At 33.3% G+C, this 21,977-nt stretch overlaps 1 protein-coding gene across 1 annotated transcript in view; it reads left to right on the top strand.

Moving 5' to 3' along the window:
- TBC1D32 (TBC1 domain family member 32) overlaps positions 1-21,977 on the top strand; it is a 201,163-nt gene that overhangs the window by 65,052 nt on the left and 114,134 nt on the right. The window contains 7 exon segments of the mRNA XM_030316251.1: positions 198-399; positions 967-1,048; positions 2,564-2,573; positions 8,833-8,971; positions 12,091-12,178; positions 14,094-14,105; positions 14,108-14,211. Coding sequence (XP_030172111.1) covers positions 198-399; positions 967-1,048; positions 2,564-2,573; positions 8,833-8,971; positions 12,091-12,178; positions 14,094-14,105; positions 14,108-14,211 — 637 coding nt within the window.

Raw genomic sequence — 21,977 nt, 5'->3', positions numbered from 1 at the left:
GTCTCCTGAAACTGCTAATTATTAGACACCTATCTGTACATAGGTGGGAACAGGAATATTGACATGTCCAAGAAAAGCTAGAGGACTAAATGGGAAGCCAAGAAAATGCAAAGTTTATGATACAATTCGACTTTTTTGGTAGTACTTGATGAGGTGATGATTTATAACCTTGGAATAACTTTAGTATCATGTTTTAGTTCTACAGGTGCTCATATAATTGCCCAGTTTTCGAAAAAACTTCTTGATGAAGACATTTCTATTTTTTCTGGTTCGGAAATGTTGCCTGTGGTTAAAGGAGCTTTTATTTCTGTGTGTCGTCAAATATATGGTACATGTGAAGGCTTACAGGTGTTAATTCCTTATAGTTTGCATGAGTCTATAGCAAAAGCATGGAAGAAGGTAAGAATTTTTAAGCTTTTCCTCCCCCCTGAAAATCTTTACTTCAAATATAGTCACTATAGTATTATCATAATGCAGTTAAAATCTTTTACTGGCACAAATATGCCTTCTTTAGTATCACAGTACTTTAGGGAACAGAATGCTTTTTAATTTGGTACAGGATACCTGTACCTCATCTCCCACTAAGACAAAGTTCTAGGACCTAACTACATTTCAAAGTCTTTTCTTGCAGGAGAGCCTTTAGATAAACTATCTTTGCATAAACTGACATCCTTTAGAAGCTGTTTCTGAGCAACTTTTATAGACAGCTGGGGTTTTGTTATGGACACTGGAGATAATGTTGCAAGAGTCAAATGTAGTATATGTATCAGTGGACTAATAAGCCTTTTTTCCTCACATTTATATGCTTCATTTATAAAATATTTTACATAACATTTAGTTAAAAGCCAAATAGCTTAAAATTTGAAGGTGATTTAATTTTAGTTACATTAAGGATCAACTATAAAAACGTATCATGAGATCTTACGAGTAATCAATAAATATGTAAATTAATCTGTTATATTTTAGACAAGTTTGCAATCAGAAAGAACTCCTACTCCAGTAAAGTGCTTGGAATCTGTTTCTTCAGTAAGCCAGGAATCCAAAACCTGTAAGCACAATTGAAATAACTTATCTGTTTTCTACATTTGCTGAAATAATTAAAAAATGAGAATAGAATTAAACATGGTAGCAAAAAATATACCTGAAACTATATTACACTATGTGTTAATTAACTGGAAGTAAATAAAAACTAGAAAAAAAAAAAGGACTTTATAGGAAGGTGACCATATACATATAGGATTGAGGAAAATTATACCTACGGGGAACTTTTGGAGATACTTGTACCTTACTTGTACCTTACATCTAGCAATATTTATTATACTTGGGTTCATCCTGTCTTTACATTTTGGGTTAAGAAACTGGATCTGTTATAATGTTTCCAGAAAATACAGAGAATTATCAAATACTAATTTGGAAAGCTAACTAGGGAGTTCCTAGGAATAAGGTGATTTCAAATGCAGGCAAAGTCTATTTATATTTAAGTTATGATTTTTCAGAATGTGTGGGAATGCATTTTAATTACATTTTGGCATAAGGAAATTATTTAATTCAGTATTTATACTAATTTTTAATTTAGATATCTCCATGTATCTTCCAAATACCATAGGACATGGAGTCAATTAGTGATGGGAAAAAAAAAATTTTAATTAGTATCTCATGACTAATATACCTGCATTCTCTTCTTAGTTGTTGGCATGCTGTAAACAGATAATAGAACTTTAAGGGATATTCTTAAGAAAAAATTAAAATCAACATTTTTTTTTTGGATAGGCATAGTTTTAACTAAAGTCTAACAAAAAGCCTTTTAATTCCTTAACAATGTAATTCAACAAATAGCTAATTTCCTAAAAATTAGCTAGAATTTTTTTCTGATTGTTGTCATAAACTTAATTGCCATTTTTTGTGTGTGGAGAGAAAAACATTTCTGCAGTTTTTGAGGTAGTTTTTAGATGTTTTCTTTGAGGTCTCCTCTGATTTCTTATCTTCCTTTGATTCATTCAGCCATGTGCTAGACCAAGGGCTTGGACTTCTGAGGATACCTATATCTTAAGAGCTTATTGTGTAGGGTAGAATACAAATAAATACGATGTGGCAATATGGTATACTAAATTTATATGATGGGGTCATGAAGGGTTTATTGGGAGGCAACTTGTGAGGGAAATCTTTTTGGAAGAAGTTGTTAAAGTAAGTTAAAGAGAATAGATACTAACCTGACTAAAAAGGGGAAAAATGTTATTTCAGATGGAAGAAATAGTATGGTCAAATAGGCTAAGAAGAGGGAACGTAATTAATAGTCAATACATTTTACTGTCAGTAATATTTTTAGATTCTGAAGTTAGAGTGTGAAAGAGCTAATAAATTGTATGCCATGCTTCTTTCCTGAGCTGTCAACCAAGTAATAGAGATAAAGAAGTCAAACAGATCAAAACATTGAATATATACAGGCTTCCTAAGAGCTCAAGAATTTGATTTACCCTTCTGTCACAATGGTTAGTGGACAGTCATAGGCTTCCCTCTGAGGCAGAGCTTAACAAAGAACAGACTTAACTACACAGTAGAACAGAGCAGAATGTGTGCTTCCTACAGGAAGCTACCTAGCTGTATCACACAGTAGACTGGGAGAGAGGCATTACTTAGCCAGGTGTGCTTAGGACATTCTCCAGATCTCCTGAGTCCCTTCTTCCATGGAGACTAAGTGATTAGGTGGTAAGAGGCAAGCAATGTTAAAATGGGGAATGTGTGCTCAATGTAGAAACTTGATTCTGGAGGAAAAGGAGGTTCCTACAGTATATGATTCTAATGTCTTAGAAATAAGATTTAATAGACTTTTTGATAATAGAGAGTCAGAACTGTTGATTTCATTTTTGTCAGCAAAATTAAATTACCTCATAGAATTGAATGTATTTTGTTCTTTTGTGTTAATTGAAAAGTTGGAGATAGACATTATTTGTTCCTTTGTAGTTTGCTAAAATTGGAGTGTAAAACCATGTGGACCAGTTAATTAGACTGTTCTAGTGTCAGTACATAGATTCCTGATAATGTTTCTTTTATTTTTTTTAATTCCAGTATAATTAATATACAGTGAGTGTTAAGTTAGTTTCACGTGTACAATATAGTGATCCAACAATTCCATATTATTACTCAGTGCTCATCATAAGCACACTCTTAAACTCGTCACCTATTTAGCCTGTCCTCACATGTTCCTACCCTCTGGTAACCATCTGTTTGTTCTCTGTAGTTAAGAGTCTTTTTTGGTTTGTCTCTTTTTTGTCTTTGTTCATTTGTTTTGTTTCTTAAATTCCACATATGGGTGAAATTGTGTGGTATTTGTTTTTTCCAGCTGACATATTTCACTTAACATCATACTTTGTAGATCCATCCATGTGGTTTCCAGTGGCAAGATTTCGTTGTCTTTTATGGCTGAGTACTATTCCATTGTGTGTGTGTGTGTGTGTGTGTGTGTGTGTGTATCACTTTATCTGTTCATCTGTTGATGGACATTTTGCTTCCTTGTTTGGCTATTGTAAATAATGCTGCAGTTAACATAGGGGTGCATATCTTTTCATATTAGTGTTTCTGTGTTCTTTGTTAAATACCCAGTAGTGGAATCTTTCATTTTAGCCATTCTCACAGGTGTGAGGTGATATTTCATTGTGGTTTTGATTTGCATTTCCCTGATGAGTGATGTTGAATGTCTTTTCATGTGTTGGTTGGCCATCTGTATGTCTTTGATGAAATGTCTGTTCATGTTTTCTGTTCATTTTTTAACTGGAATATTTGGTTTTTTGGTGCTGAATACATTCTTTATATATTTTGGATACTAAACCTTTATCAGAAATATAATTTGCAAATATCTCCTCCCATTCTTTATACCTTTCTTGAATCAGTGAATAAATAGCACTTCTACTCTTAGACACTAGTTTCTAAATAATGACACCAACAGTAAGATTGATATGATAAAGGTAAAATTAACAGTAAGTTGGTAAAATTCTTATTTTTGAACCTCTGACAGACTAATGTTAGGTATTTTGAGCTTATACTTTCTGACAAGCATATTTTGGAGATTCCCCCTCCATTTTTCTATTTATTGATGCTTACAATACTGCAGAGAAGATTAGAAACATTTATATAGTCATCATAGGGGATTGATGTCTTTTAAATTTAGGCTTTGGATTGTAATCCCAACTGAAATTTCTACCATGCTATTTTGGTTGATAGTAGGGAGTGCAGTGATTGCAAACTATGTGGGATCATTGTTAGTGTGACCATAGAGAAGAATATAATTAGAGGGAAAACAAGGTGCCCAATCTGCCCCAACCAATCATCAAGAGTTAGAAAACTTGAGGGTGAAGTAAGGGAGGTGTCTTTGATCTGTAAAACTCTGCCCATGATCCAAAGAAATAAACACCTGAAACTCAATATCCATGAAAGTGTCTAACCCTCTATAATATCTAACCATTCAAAGAAACAAGTTCTCATAAGCTAACAAAACTGTATTTTTTGCCATCGCCCTTATCTCAATACCAACAAACACACTCAGTGGCTTGATTTTCCATTTCAAACCATATCTTCTCTATAAGTGAAAGAAAATTAAATGTTAAGATCTTGGCAGAAAAGATAAAATTATGCCAGTTTTCTGTAATTTTTCAAAATTATGGGATGCACTCTCTAAGTTTTTCTCCTCTGTTAATTTTTTTGGAGGGGTGGGAGTCAAGGTAGACTTTAAAATGCAATTTCTTTTGGGGCACCTGGGTGGCTGAGTTGGTTAGGCATCTGACTTTGGCTCGGGTCATTATCTTCCAGTTCACTAGTTCGAGCCCCATGTTGGGCTCTATGCTGACAGCTCAGAGCCTGGATCCTGCTTCAGGTTCTGTGTCTCCCTCTCTCTATGCCCCTCCCTCACATACACTCTCTTTCAAAAATAAACAAACATTAAAAAAATTTACAATTTCTTTAATGGCTAATGGTTATCCAGGTTTTTTTGTGCTTGAGAGACTTTTGATATTTTCCTAAAAAACGACTTTTTCTTATCTAAACATATACATTGTTTAACTTGTTTGAAATGTTCTTGTATGATTAAAAAATTCTTTAGCTATAATTATTTATTTTTTGAGTCTTAGTATTTTTATGGCTGTTTTCCTCCCTTGACTACTTTATTGTATTAGTTTATGCAAAGACCAGGTTTGGGTTTTACTAATGCTGTTTGCATCTTCTCTCCTTTCCTCACTTCTGTAGTACAGGAAAGTAAATGAAAAGGGGAATGAGAATGGATGTTGAAAGAAGCAATGCACCTCAGCCATGCTAATTTTAATACATTTTGATATGTAGTACTTTCATATTAAGCTCTTTTAAATATTTTAAAAACTTTCTATTTTGATTTTACTATTTAACCCATGAAATGTTTTCAATACAGTTGTTTCCAAACAGTTATTTTTACTAATATATTTTTTTAACTGTTGACTTCTAATTAATTTATATTTTCAGAGGACCTGGATTGCATGATATGTATCCTTTTATGTTGGGTGAGATTTTGTGATACAGTACAGGGTCATTTAAAACCCAAATCTTCCTTTGCTTAAAAAACCTTACTTTGTTTTCTTATTTGAAGCACCTAATTTTTCTTTTCAGTCAGTTATTAAATTTATAGACATTTACTGTTTTTTGCTGTTTGTTGAAACTTGGAGCTCATTCTTTCTCATAGGCTCACATTTTCCCCCATAGTAAGTTTCCAAATAGTTTTCCTTTAATTGTTCTTTAAGGGTTTGAAAGAAGTAAACTAGTCTTCTCTTTATGTCTGAAATTGACCATTTCCCCTCCAACCCATGCAACCCACTCCTATCTAAACTGCCCCTCTTAAAGGGTAGTTTATAATTTATCTGGGTATAAAATTTTTGATACACAATTATTTCTCATCAGTATTTGAAGCTATTACTCCATTTTCTTTTGGAATAAGTAGTAACTGAAAAAATCTGTTAGTATAATCACATTTCTCTTATAGGTTATATCCTTTCTCCTATATTTAATTTGATTGTGGTTTTTGTTTGTTTTTTGCTTTTGTGTGTGTGTGTGTATTTTGGATGTTTGTCATTTGTGTGATTTGAGTTTATCCTGCTTGGTACTTTGAATGTTCTTTCAATATGGACTGGACTGGTGTCTTTCCTCAAATCTAGAAAATTCTTAGTATCTTTTCGTATATCCCTTTGTTTCTCTTTTACCGCTTTTATTAGATGTGTTTTGAGGCCTTTCAGTCTTTATTCTGTTTGTCATCAGTTTTCTTAAACATTTCCTACCTATCTACTATCCAATTCAATAATTCTTTGACTGTGACTGATAAGTGGCTGTGCTTCTTATTTCCAAAATTTCCAATGGTTCTTTTTTAAAAAATGTACTTGTTTTTATTTCCCTTTTGCTTTTTGCTTCAGTTTTAATCGAAACATTTTAAAAACTTCCCTTGAGTATCATAAATTTATTTTAGTCATTTCTGAAAGTTATTTCAGCTGGAATGGATTCATTTGATAAGTGTCAATTCTGCTAGCTCTTAGCTTTAGATATCTTTTTTTAAATTCTCAAGTTAGTTAACATACAGTGTACTCTAGGCTTCAGGAGAGTAGAGCCCAGTTATTCATCTACAATAAACATCCCGAAAAGTGCCCTCTTTAATGTCCATCACCCATTTAACCCATCCATCCCCAAATCCCCACCCCCATCAACCCTCAGTTTTTTTCTCTGTATTTAAGAATCTCTTATGTTTTACCTCTCTCTGTTTTTATCTTATTTTTACTTCCCTTCCCCTATGTTCCTGTGTTAAGTTTCTCAACTTGCACATATGAGTGAAATCATATATCTTTCTCTGATTGACTTATTTTGCTTAGCACAATACTCTCAACTGATGAATGGTTAAAGATGTGTGTGTGTGTGTGTGTGTGTATACACACATACAGCATGTTATGTATGTATGTATACATAAATACATACATACATACATACAGTGGAATACTACTTAGCAATGAAAAATAATGATCTCTTGCCATTTGCAACAATATGGATGGAACTGGAGGGTATTGTGAGAAGCTTTAGATCTCTCTTAAAGTTTGATTGGGAGTTCATTTTTCAGTCTTTTCCTTTGTTTCCTTCCCTATTTTCTTTCTCCTCCTTCCTTATTGTTTCTTCCCACTTATATTTCTATGTTCATTTCTCCCTGCCAAGCAGTTTTATGGTTTTTCTCTTTTACTGTCATATTTAAATACATTTTGTATTGGTATTTTGAGGCTCCTGTCACTGATGATGTGGATAGTATAGCTACAACTGAAGAACTAGAATATAAATTGATCATATGCTCATTTCTAGAAATGAGGCTTTATCTGTGTCTTCCTGTTGTCCTAGGCTTCTGGGACAAAAGCTTCTGTCAAAAGCCCCACTTTTAGACCTTGTTATACATACATAAGTATTTTGGTACATATAATATTTTTAAGTATGTAAATTATACTTTACTTGAGTTAAATATATATTATTTCTATTAGTCTCACCCAGTCGTAGGTCTGTCTTAAGCAGTGAGCCTAGCACTGGTCTTGTATCTGATGTGTGACTCCTCTAGTCCTTTGTATCTTACTGGTACTAAATTTAGTTTCCATTGCCTGCATTTACCTTAAAATTAGAGCCTCACTTCTGTGTGTTTCTGTCCATGATGGAATTTGTTATTTAAACATGGCTGAATCTTTGGCCACTACTCTGTGATTGGTGCAGAGGGATGTGTGTCAAAACATGGACTTATTCTCTTTTTGATTGGAAAAGTCCTGGATTTCAAGTTATTTTACAATCATTTTCAAAACAGACTTCTGAAACTTCCTTGGTGGGTAAATGGCACACTTCTACAGATTCACTGTTTTACTATACATGTCAATAATTAATTTTTGGTCTATTTTTATATACAAAGTTTCTTTCTAGACAACTAGGAATATCCAGTAGGGAGTACATTTTCTCTTTCTGGTACTTCAAATGAAGTGCTCATTTCCCCTCCTATGTTTCCGTATTTCTAGCTCTGGCTCCCCTGTTTAACTGTGTCTTCTGAATGTTTCAAACTTTTTCTGGGGAGAATGTTACTGGCCCTCCTTTTAAAAGTGTTTTGAGAAAAAAACAATGTTATTCTCCAAAAGTAAAATGAAAAACCTATTAAAATAAAGATACTATGCCTGATATGCCTGGAAAGTTAGAGGACAGATACTCTGTAATGAAAAGAAAATATAGGGGAGGCAGGGTGACTTAGTTGGTCAAGTGTCTGACTCTTGGTTTCGGCTCAGGTCATGATCTCGTGGTTTCATGGCTTCAAGCCCCGCCTTAGGTTCTGTGATGGCAGGACAGAGCCTGCTTGGAATTCTCTCCCTTTCTCTCTGCCCTTCCCCTATTTGACACTGTCTCTAAGTAAATAAGTAAATACATACATACATAGATACATACATATGTACATACTGGAAAAAAAAATAAAAAGTATGAAAATAATGGAGAGTTGGGGCCTGGGGACTCCCAGCCCAGCAGAATTACAAGAAGAGAAGAGAAAGAATTTAAAGCACAGATGAGAGAATCTAGGTGTAAAAAAATGCTGACACATGCAGTTAATATTTAATTAAAGTGAAAGAAAATTATTGGGCAGAAAATACAATAAAAATCATTATTATCAAGGAAAGCATACTTTTTTTAATCTGTTTTTTTTAAAAATATTGAATACTTAGTCCTCAATATGTACTCTTTAAGTTTATCAACAACATTAAGCTGAAATATTTTCTTTTAGTTTTGAGTATAATAAAGAAATGCATACCTTTCTTTTGCTTGTTTCAGTATGGCTTGGGAAGAGAATTTGTTAGATGATTTACTAAATTTTGCTGCCACTCCCAAAGGACTACTATTTCTTCAAAGAACAGGTGCCATCAACGAATGTCTGACATTTATGTTCAACCGATATGCAAAAAAATTACAGGTATGAATTACCATCTGCTAGAGGCAAAAAGAATTTTTCTTGCTGTAAAAGCTATTAAGAATATCATTCTGTCTTCTCTGAGTGAAGAGGTTATTAAACCTCAATTAAAAAACCATATAGCATTGTAATATTTAACTTGATATTATTTCAGGAAAGCATTAGAATTGATGTTGGTATCTATGGATATGTTTACAGGATGGGAAACAACCAGATGGAATTGAAAAATATAGTTAACCATCCAGATGTGTTATAAATATAACAAACATCTGGTTGTACTAAAGCTGGGTGGAATTTCAGGAGGAGGAAATTCACTATTGGGTCTAAATGTACACGTTAGTAAGAATTTGGTCCTCACATTAAAAAGAAAAATATTTGTAGATTAATTTTTAGATACTGTTAAATAAAATGTACAGTATAATTTAGCCCTTTCTCTTAAGTCCATTAAGGTGTATTCAGCTTTTTGCTGTGATGGTGTAAACATTCCTGAACTTTTGGGCTTTTTAGGATTATATGTATGCTTTTAAAAGTGTCTTCTTTGTCTCTCACAGCTGTTGTATATTGATGTTACTAGGTTACCAGGTTGTAAATACGATTTTATTTGTTCTTCAGTTCTAATTCCCTGCTTTTGTTTAAGTCTATAAAAACAAAAAACTTAAGAGTTTTTGCCTGTGAAGGTAAGTAGTTTTTGAGAGACGGTCCTGACCATTCCTCACAAATAAAACCTATGAGCATTAGTTCATCAGTTTGACATAAGGTTTATATGAGCAGATGTGTTTTTAATTATTATTTAAATGGGCCTCAAGTATAGAGAACTTATTTACATGCCTCACTTTATGGCATACTGCTGTCATTTGTCCATGCAAGATGTTGTCTTAATTAATTTTATTCCCTGTCATTTCTGGTTCCCAGTTCCATTTCACCCTGTGTGTATTCTTCTACCCCAGACTTCCATGCTAATGTTTTTAATATGTGTAATATCCTGGGATATGTATATATCTTGTAGAATGTTGTCTTAGTCCATTTGGGCTGTTAAAATACCATAGACTGGGTGGTTTATAAACAGAAATTTACTGCTCAGTTCTGGAGGCTGGAAGTCCATGATCAGGATGCCAATGTGGTCAGAGAAGGGCCCTCTCTGGTCACAGATGCCTCATTGTATCCTCACATGGATACGGGCTTGGGAGCTCTCTGGGATCTTTTTTATAACAGCACTAATCCCATTCATGAGTTCTCTCCACCTTATGACCAAATCAAGGTCCCATTTACTATCTCACCTTTGGAGGTTAGGATTTTAACATACGAAATTTGGAGGTGACACAAACATTCAGACTATAGTAAATCCTGAAGTTTCTCAGGATTTTTAAGTTTACATATATGGCCATTTTAATTTGAATTTCTCTGTTGGTGAGTTTGAATCACCTTGTGTACTAGTTAGCCATTTGTTTTGTTTTGTTTTTTTACATTTTTGAAAATATTGAAGCAATTCAAAGACACTTTTCTTATCAGATGCTTGAGACTGTGCATACACAACTATTGCTATTGTGATAATACAGCTAGGAATAGATGTCTCTGTTTTAACATTTATGAATATATAAAAAAAAAAAACCCTAGTCTTTGTACCACACTGGTTGTTATAATAGAAGACACTGTTCCCTGAACCTCAGTAACTTACAACCTTGTAATATAATACAATAGTTTAATGGTGCTTTATGCTATTCAAGAAATTTTTTGAAAATTTAAATTCTCCATTATCTTGTAAGAAAGCCAGTAGGCCATTTCCTTAATTTTGCTGAAGAGAAAGTAGAGACCCAGGCTTGTTAACTGATCTGCATATGCTCTCACATCTACTTACAGCAGTAAGACTCGAACTCAAATTTGTGTTTCATGAAAGCTGAGTCTTAGTAAAGCATCTCTAACTTCTATGAAGTTTTTCTTTGCCTCTTCCTTTTCAGTACTTAGTGTGAATCTAGGAAGCCCCTGTGGCTGCTGATATCTGAGTCAGCAGGGTCAATGGGGTTGATTGATCAGTAAGGTATTTATTTAGTTATTATGGAAGGAGAGTGGGAAAAAAAATAGCCATTCATATTTTTGTACCTCTCTGTCATCTAACTACAAAACTAATGTATGGCAGGTTCAAGGAAAGTGGAAAATATGAGTAATAAAAATGGAAAAGGAAGGCAAACAAATGGAGACATGAATAGAAAATCCAATCTAATTCTTTCCCATGGGCTTTTAGTTCCCTGTCTACTTTTTTTTTTTTTTTTTTTTGCCTTCAAGACTGAATGCACAGTTTATATCTTAAAAATTTGATTAAAACAGGTCCTTTTTTAAAAAATCAATTCTTTTAATGAAATGTTGAAAAAATACAAATTGTGAATGGTTAACTTTGTTTAGGTATCAACAATTTTATTAGCCAACCTGGTCTTAGCTAAGATCTAAGGAGGAACACTGTTTATTTTCTGTTATTTCCGTATTGTTTTCTGCCAGGAGTGATCCTTGTGTACTTTACCAGGAATACATGTATAGTACTCTTTGTGACATGCAAAGTGTCCACTGTTTTCTACAACACTATTTATAAACTTGTATGTTAATGATCAGTATTCTTTGTGTGTTTAATATATATATAATTACTTTAGGGAAAAAAAATCACATTTCCTCTAAAAATGATTGCCATTGAGAAGATATTATTTTTTTAAGTTTTTTTTTTTTTAAATTAAGAGTATAGTTTGGCTGACAGTCAATACAGATTTATATGCGAGGAAATTTATTATTGAGGGACTGACCTAAGGAATAAAATAACAGCATTTAAATTTGGAAAGAATGTTAATCTTCATCATGGTCAAAGTCCTTTGTTTTAACCTAGAGAGGGAAGTGACTTGTTCAAAGCAAAACGCTACTTAATTTTACAGCTGGGACCAGAACCTCTATCTGAAATGAGAACCCCCAAAATATTAACTCATTGACAGGGTGTCTGAGTTTGTTTTGCTGCCCATTATGTTTACTTAAAAGAATGTCTAGTATTCTAACAAGAAGAATCAGTAACCTACATGTAACATATAAATAAAATATTAGCATTTTATATTTTCCTGCTTTTCATTGTTCCTTATTCATTTTGTTAGATCAGCAGGCATAAAAAGTTTGGCTACGGAGTTTTGGTTACACAAGTGTCATCAACAGCAGCTGGTGCAGTGGCACTACAAAGTTCAGGTAGGTTTTTTCTTTTAATCAGAATGTTAATAATTTTAAATAAAATGAGCAAGCCAATAGAAAATTTAACTGGCATGATCAGCTCTCAGGATATTTACTCTATAAAGTTCTTTTTCGCAGGTTTGGCCTTAGGTAAGGGAAAGTTACAGGGTTTCCTTTATCTTTTCTCTTCCATGAAATTGCAATGGGATTTTTTTTCCCTTGAAGTATATATACACAGCCTTGTTCTCTTTTCCTCAGAACAATGGAACATAATGAATTAAACTGAGAAGTACTTGATGCTTAAGCAATTGTCTTCATCTTATAAATCCTCTTTCAGTACAGTTGAATCTTACAAGATTTTTTTTTCCCTCTTAAATCTTACATGATTTCTTAATGCTCAGTTTTAGTGGCCTGTATATGCATCAAAATATACACAACCACAATAATTATCATACATACAATTTCCTTATTCTTTCTTTCTCTTTTGCCCTTGAAAGCTTAGTTTTCACCACTTTTACCACTGTATTTGCAGTCAGCATGTATTATCTACAATGGATTGAATTTTTAAGAGTTTAAACATTGGGAATTTAATATACCTTAAGGCTATCTGAACCCTAGACCAGAGAGACAAGACATAACTTCTAATAGAGATGTTATGGTTATATTTTTCAAAGTTTAGTGTTGATGAACTAGAACATCACTGACCATAATTGGTCCTTTCCTTAAGTGAAAATATTTTACTATAATATATCTTAAAAACTTTTCAGCTAAGCTAATTTGGAGTACTTGTATTATGAAACGTGCTTCTTGGAAGAAGTTGTTCTAAACTGAACGACTTATTTTTTCTTCTACTTAGTGTAAAATTTAACATATTGCTATACTCAGGGGCATATTAATGGAAGCATTTGGAGGTACAATCTCAGATTTCCCTGTTGGTGAAGTCATTAAGCTTCTGAGCCCAATACTGTCAAGCTTCCCGTGAGAGGATTAATTGCAATAATTTTACAGGACAAAGGAAGGAAGATTAACATTGCTTGAATTCCTATGATCTCTTAGGGTACTATGTTAGGAACTTCATATGTATTGTCCCATTTATACTTCATGGCAACCCTCGAATATAGCACTGTTTCAGTTTTCCAACAGGGGACCTGATGCTCTAAGAAGTTGAACAAATCTAAGGACACGACTACTAAGCCTGCATATTTGTAATTTGATCCCTGATATTCTTGATTTCAGAGCTTTTTTTTTTTTTCCTGTTATACCAGAGGAACCTTTCTGTTCTAATGTTATTATGAATTTACTGATTTTATGATTAGGTGTTCTGTTTTACACTTTTTTAAAATGTAATTTGATTCTTCATAAAATAATAATCAGCCTTAATAATCACTTTCATTTAGATATATAGTACCTGATTCAGAATTTAGACTGTATTGAGCCAAAATTGTGTGAAATGAAGAATTGTTTTAAGCATAGGAATTACAAAAACAGTTATATTAGAGTAAGGAACACACTTAAACTCTTTTAAGTGCCTACCCTGCCTCCTGATACACAACATACACATATACATACAAACACATACCACCTTTCAGCTGCCTTTCTCACTTGAAGAGTAAAGGGTAAACCTTATTTTTCAGAAAAGCATGGTGAGACGTTATTGGCCAAGTGATAAATCCAGACACTCAAAATTCACTTCTTTAGGGAAATGGTCTCTCAGAATTTAGTCATTATATAGTTTTAGGATAATGAGGTATCATATAGGTATAATTAACAACAGGAGATATAATTTCTACTAAGTTTAAAGGTTATTTCTTACAGAAGATGTAAGTATGTGTCTTTTGTCAGAGAGAACCAATCTTGTCAGAGGGATAATTATATCTTTCTTCCATAATTCCAAGAAATTGTATACTGTAAATACGTATATAATTCTTCTCAGGGTTTATTAATGCACTATAACTGAATTATGGACCAATCTGGAATGTGGAAGAGATGATGTTAGAGTAACCCATCCCAGATCTACTCCAGTGGATCCTATTGACCGGAGCTGTCAAAAGGTAAGAAATGATTTGAGTATCTCTCTCAGAAATTACTTCATCTAGACTTTATCTATATTTGGTTACAATCACCAGCTTCTCCAGTTTCTCTTCTTCTTTTTTTCACTTCTAATTTTTGTTTTCAAAATAAGTGGCTAGAACTACCAGTGTTCCATGGGAGTTACATTTTTCAAGGATGTTTTCCTTTCACAATATTTTTACTGTCATTTTTCTCTTAATAAAGAGTGATATATACCAGACATACTATGAAAAAACAAACTCTCTCAAAAAACCCTGAAACAAACCAATCAACCAAAGCAAAAAAAGATAAGTAAGCTTTTGCCCTTTGGTTTAAATCTAATAGAAAATTTTCAAGATTATTTGAAGCAGGGGTGGGTGAAGAAAAGATGCTATCCTTTAGAGAAATGTGCCAAAAAAGAAATTCTGAAGCACCTATACAATGTTCTATTATAATTCAGTGGCTTTTATATAGTTGACATGTTTGCGAATTTCACTGAAGTTATTCGATGATTCCTGTCTTTGACTTTATGGGAGCCTGGGAAAATTTCAGTGGATGTCATAAAATAATATTAAAAAATTAAGTTCTACTTTCTATAATGGTAGGCTAGTTCTTTCCGGTAGAAACATAAACTCAGGAAAAATGGCTTAAAAAATCAACTAGTTAAAAGTACTGGAATGGCTAAATAGAGGGGAAAAGATGGAGGTGAGTCACTATGTAGATGAAAAGATTGATACTGTTTGAAATTCTGGATTTAACAGACTTTTGCTTGAGGGCAGGTACCAGTTGGTGCTCCACAGATAGAAATCCATACTCTAACAAGTTTGAAAAAGCAGAAGAGAAGGTTTAGCAGAAGAGAAGCAGAAGAGAAGCTGGAAAATGGAAGGAGGTCTCTGGAAAGTAGAGAAGTACTTAGGGGGCACCTAAACTCTGTGTTCATACGGTCCAGATGTTAAGACTGTCTCCTGAACTTGGACTTCACTGATATCACATAATCTTACCACAGAGGTTAGAGTTAGAGTTGAATTTTCCATGTTAACTGCTAAATTAAAATCAGCGTTGGGGAATATACCCTTCATAGTATATTGGATATCATCCATAATTACTAGACATATGAAGAATAAAAGAATGTGATTCTTACCCAGAAAAAGGCATCTAGTAGAAGATTAGGAATGATGATTAAACTGAAATTATTTATCAACGACTTTGAAGAAGTTGTTATAAGTAGCATGTGAAGGAAAATATGCTTGTAATAAATGAACAATTGGAAATTATAATAGAGAAATAGAAGCTATATAAAAGAACCAGATAGAAATTCTAGATCTGGGGTGCCTGGGTGGCTCAGTCAGTTAAGCGTCTGATTCTTGGTTTCACCTTAGGTCATGATCTCATGGTTTTGTGAGTTCTAGCCCCGCTTTAGGCCCTGTACTGGCAGCTCAGAGCTGCTTGAGATTCTCCCTCCTTCCTCTCCCTCTCCTCTCCCTCCCTCTCCCTCTCCCTCTCCCCTTCTCCCTCTCCCCTCCCCCTCCCCTCTCCTCCCCTCCCCCCCTCCCCCTCCCCCTCCCCAACCCATGCTGTCTTTGTCTCTCTCAAAATAAATAAAACTTAAATTCTAGAAGTAAATACCTTTCATTTGAAGTAATTTTTGTGAGACCTCATCTAAAAATTTAATATGTTTGGTTGGTGTATCAAATGGAGGAGAAGGAAAGTGGGATAGAAAAATATTTGAACAAAAGCTGAATTTCTAAACATCTTAAAAAATGTAAACTTAAAGATCAAGAAACTTAGTGAATCTCAAGAAGAATATGCAAAGAATGAAAATACAATGGAAACCACAGCAAGGCCCACTTATAGACATACAAACTGCTGAAAACTAAAGAGAAAGAGAAAATCTTGAAAGAAGCCATAGAAAATCATACATACAGGGAACAACAAAAAAGTTTGCGGGTGTCTCATTGCAAACTGTGGAAGCCAGAAGATAATAGAATATCTTTGATGAAAGGGGAAAGCCCCAGTCAACTAGAATTCTATATCCAGCAAAATATTCAAGGTTAAAAGTGAAATAAACTTTTAAAGGCTAAGAAAGTATTTTACAGCAGACCTGTGTTTTATTTAACACTAAGGAATTTCTTCAGGTTGAAGGACAAGGATACCAGTTGGGTATTTGAATTTTCACATTAAAAAGAAATTGCAAGTGGGTGAGTGAGTATAAAAGCCTGTTGTTTTTTCTTTTAATTTCTTGTTAGTACATAGGACTCTTTAAAAGAAAACAATGCCATATATAGTGGGATTTATTTTATACTTAGAGGTAACATATATGACAGCTCTACCACATGGGGTAAGCAATGGTATAATGGTATGTGAATCTATGTGACTTTAAGGTTCTTAAATTTTACATGAAGTGGAACACATTAATTTTTAATACCTAGAAAATATTTATATTTCAAATTTAAGGTTGGGATTTGATTCAACTTATTGTACTTTGAAATAGAAATGTCAGTATAAACTAATGGTTAATTTCTGTGAAAAAAAATTGTATACTCTTATAAACTATGAACTGAAAGATCTAGAAATAGCTCCTAGCAAACAAACATCCTTAGTGCTTAGCTTGTAGTTACAAATATTATTCCCTAAGGATTCTGCTTTCTTTTGGGGTTTAATTTTACTGTCTTTTTAAATTATAGAAAACATTAATATGCCCTCAGTTTATAATGAGGTACACTAAACTTATTTTCAGTCGAGTCACTTCTTACCTTTCTATAGCTGTGTTTTGGAGTATGATAGACAATAACACCATGTGGCTATGTAAACCTACTTAAAACTAAAATGAAAATTCAGTCCCCTCAAATACATTAATCTAATCTTAGATGTTCAGTAGCCACATGTAGCTAGTGACTGTTGCCCATTTCAAATTATATAACATTTTCATCACCACAGAAAGAAAGATCTACTGGACAGCACTGACTAGAAAAACCATTAAATAATATGCAAAAGATATAGCCAAAATAAAATTCTAAAACAAACAGAAAACAAACCCCAAAGGGCAGAGATGGAAGAATAGGGGAACAGAAAGGGATGAGGAAAAAAGAAAACAAATAGGAAAATAGTAGCCCTAATCAATAAGTGCATTACATGTGAGTGACTAAATAATTAAAATGCAAAGATTTTCAGAATAGGTAGAGACAGCAAACATTTGGGTCTTAAGAAATTTCCTACAAAGAAAAGATACCGAAAAGTTGACAATCAATGAATAGAAAAAGAGAGGAAAAACTATACATTAGAAGACTGAAATAGCCATATTTAATGTCAGAGATAAAATGAAGTAATACCAGATTAAGAAACATTTGATTATAATGTAGATATAACATTCATAAGTTAGTTATGATCCTAAAAATAAGATACAAAACACATGAAGTATTAAAATAACTTAAGGAATGTTTGTTCTTCCTTCCATGAGCGTGGGATGTTTTTCCATTTTTTTGTGTGTGTCCTCTTCAATATCTTTCATATGTGTTCGACAGTTTTTGGAATACAGAGTTTTTACCTCTTTAGATTTATTGCTTCGTTATGGTGCACAGAAATGCAACAGATATCTGCACGTTGATTTTATATCCTGCGACTTTGCTGAATTCATGCATTAGTTCTAGCAAGGTTTTGGTGGAGTCTTTCAGGTTTTCTACATAGAGTATCATGTCATCTGCAATAGTGACAGTTTGTCTTCCTTGCTGATTTGTATACCCTTTATTTCTTTTGTTTTCTGATTACCGAGGCTAAGATTTCTAGTACTATATTAAATAGTAATGTTGAGAGTGGGTATCCTTGTCTTGTTCCTATTGTAGGGGAAAGGCTCTCAGTTTTTCCCCATTGAGGATGATATTAGCTGTGGTTCTTTTGTATATGGCCTTTATGATGTTGAGGTATGTTACATTATCCCTACTTTATTGAGGTATGTTCTATCTATCCCTACTTTGCTGAGGGTTTTTTTTTTAATCAAGAATGGATGCTGTATTTTGTCAAATATATTTATTATGTCAAAATTTTTCTGCATCTATTGAGAGGATCATATGGTTCTTTTATCCTTTTATTAATGTGGTGTATCATGTTGATTGATTTGTGACTATTGAACCAACCCTGCAGCTCAGTAATAAATCCCACTTGGTCATGGGGAATAGTTCTTTTAATGTACTGTTGAATTTGATTTGCTAGTATCTTGTTGAGAATTTTTGCATCCATGTTCATCAGGGATATAGTGGCCTGTAGTTCTTTTTTGTGGGGCCTTTGGTTTTGGAATCAAGGTAATGCCTGGAAGGAGTTTGGATGGAGCTAGAATGTATTACGCTAAGCGAAATAAGTCAGAGAAGGACAAGTATCATATGATTTCACTCATTTGTGGAATTTAAGAAACAAAATAGATGAATGTATGGGAATGGGCGGGGAAAGAGAAGAAAGGGAAACAAACCACAAGAGACTCTTAATGATAGAGAACAAACTGAAGGTTGATGGGGGGGGGGGGGGTATTAAGGAGGGCACTTGTCATGAGCACTGGGTGTTGTATGTTAAGTGATGAATCACTGAATTCTACTTCTGAAACCAAAATTGCATTGCATATTAACTAATATAAAAAATAAAATTAAAAAAATAACAAGGAAGAAATAGATCCACAGTAACAGTTGAAGATTTTTAACATTCCTCTTTTAGTGATTGATGTAACAGATCTTTCAGTTTGTTGATAGGTACATGGTATGAATATCACTAATTATCAACTGATCTAATTGTTCTTTATAGAATATTATATTCAGTGACTGCAGGGCACCTATTCTTTTCAAGGGCACTTCGCATTCTTACCAAGAGACTTGCTGGGCTACAGTGCAAGTCTACATAAGTTTAAAATGATTGGAATAATACTGAGTATGATCTGTGGCCACAGTAAACTTAAGAATCTTGAGCTAGAAGCTATAAAAACCCAAATCCAAATATTTGGAAGTGCACCTCTAAATAATACACAGCTCAAAAAAGTCAGAAGGAAAATTTGGAAATATTTTAAACTAGAAAATAATAAAATATAAAATTTGTGAATGTAGCTGAAGTGGTGCTAAGAAGGATATTGAACTGTAATAATATTTACAGTAGAAAGAAATACCTAAAATGAATAAATCAAAGTTTTACTCTAAGAAACTAGAAAAGGAGTAAAGTATACCCAAAGCGCATTGGAAAAAAGAAATAATAACATTTGAGCAGAAATCAATGAAACAGAAAAAAGACAAACAAGAAAAGTAACAAAGCCAAAAGTTGGTTCTTGGAAATGATTATTTAAAAATAAACCCCTGGCTAGACTGATCAAAAAAATGAGAGACCGAAATTGATCAAGAATGAAAGAAGAGTTTCACTAAAGACCCCACAGTTATTAAGGAATAGATAAAAGAACATTGTGATCAGCTTTATGCTATGAATTAAACAATTAAGATAAAATTGGCAAACTTCTTAAATATGCTTACCAAAAGTGACCTAGTATAAAATAAAAAAATCTGAATAGCTATGTGTCTGTTAAAGAAATTGAATTCATTATCAAAAACTTTCCATAGAGAGAACCACATGGTTTTACTGGTGAATTCTATGGAACTCTTATAGGAGAAAGAACACCAATCTTACACAAACTTTTTCAGAAAACAGAGGTGGAAGAATCAGTTTCTAACTTATGTGATGAGGCCAGCATAACATTGATATGAATGAGACAAACTGTTAATATATATGTATATGTATATATAATTTTATGTATAAATAAATATAATGTATAAAAATCACAAATATTTAATACTACTAATTAATAATTAATATATTACAGTAAATTAATAAATATTATCGAATTGTGTACTAATATATAAAAGTATCATTTTATGATCTAGTGGAGTTTATCCCAAGCAACAGAAAGGTTGGTTTCTCATTCTAAATTGGACTTTAATTCACTATATTAACAGAATAAGGAATTTTCCTACAATGATTTCACTAGACGTGGATACATCATTGACCAAATTTAATGCCCATTTATGAAAAAAACTCAGCAGATTTAATTACATCTTATAAATTCTGTCTTTCAAAAACATGAATCTTACATGTAATGGTGAAATATTGGACCTAAAATCAGTTCACTCTTATTTAACATTGTAGGTCTTAGGACATAAGGCCAGAAAAAAAAAAAAAAAAAATAGAAGGCATACAGACTAGAAGGAAAGATGTAAAACTATTTGAAAATGATTGATTCTCTCATCTCAAAAACTTGCTGTTATTGATTTCATTGTTAGACACCTAAAAAATACATTTTTGGTTTAATGAGTATAATTGATATCTGTCATTCTTAGAACCCCAAATCTTAATTGCTTTTCCTCCAGTATTGTGTCCTCAGAACATTTTCCTTCATAGCTTTCTATCTGTAAGGTAAAATGCAATTCCCATTACTTTTCTGGAAAAAACTTTGTTCTTTTTCCTAGAGGATGAAGGTAGAGCTCATGAACATAGCACATCTCCTGCCTGCCTGCCTGCTACTTTGCAGTCCTAGCTCTCATCTCCCTTCTCTGTGCTGTATAGTGTCCTCTTCCCAATGTCCTTCCATCCCTCTCAGTAGTATAGCACCATCAGATCATTTAGAGAGCCATTTTAAATGATCTAATAGTATATTTGTCCTGTATTACACTGTGAGCCCTTGAGGGCAGGGACCATTTCTTTATCATTCATATTTTTTATTGGTAGTATGTGGCATAATTGCTCATAAGCAGCTAGTGTTAAAATATTTTGAATTAATAAGTAAATAGATGATCATTATCAACCTGAAAGAGTTTTATATTCATAAAAAAAGTATTTGATCTTGGGTAATTTTTTTTTTTAGTGTATTTATTTGAGAGAGACAGAGCACAAGCAGGGGAGGGGCAGAGAGTATCCCAAGCATGTTCTGCTGTGCCAGCTGTGGAGCCTGATGTTGGGCTCGAACCTACAGACCATGAGATCATTACCTGAGCCAAACCAAGAGTCGGATGTTTAACTGACTGAGCCACCCAGGCACCCATGATCTTGGATTTTAAAATGCTTTAGTCTCAGAATGCCCTGGGTGGCTCATTTGGATGGATGTACAACTCTTTGATTTTAGCTCAGGTCAAGATCTAATGGTCTCTGTGTTGGGCTCTGTGTGGACAATACAGTCTGCTTGGGACTCTCTCTCCTCCCTGTCTCTCTTCCCCTCTGTTGCTCACTCTCTCAAAATAAACAAACATTAAAATGCTATAGTGTCAAAATATATCAAATATTTGACCTTCCAATTGTTTCCGTACTGTTTTTTACAAAAACTCATTTCCTTCAAGACTTTGAAATAAAATGTTTTGTGCTAACAAATTTAGGATAATTAATGTCTGATATTAGCAATATCTTAAGATGTTTCTGTGGGTACTCATTATGTTATAAATATTTTCTTGAGTTCTACAAGTACTTATTAAACCATCACAATTTAAAGATGCTTATGTCTTTTAAAAATGCTCATTGTATGAAAAATGCATTTTTCTCCAGAGACAAGCTGCTGAAATCTTCTCAAGTTTCTTTTAAATTGTTTAGCTTGTTTTGTTCAAATATAATTACTGAATTGTTTTTACCTGAAGTTCTATATAAAACCTTATCAGAAGTTTTCATGATTCTGTGTGGTCCACATTATTTTATTTCTTAGATGTAGGTAGGGAAGTTTCATGTTTACCCATGGAATTCTTCATGTGCAAAGAATACAAAAACT

Source organism: Lynx canadensis, chromosome B2 (assembly GCF_007474595.2).
Source record: "Lynx canadensis isolate LIC74 chromosome B2, mLynCan4.pri.v2, whole genome shotgun sequence".
In the NCBI taxonomy this organism is placed as follows: domain Eukaryota; kingdom Metazoa; phylum Chordata; class Mammalia; order Carnivora; family Felidae; genus Lynx; species Lynx canadensis.
Note: the sequence above shows the minus strand (reverse complement) of the source record. Positions and strands in the feature narration are given on the sequence as shown.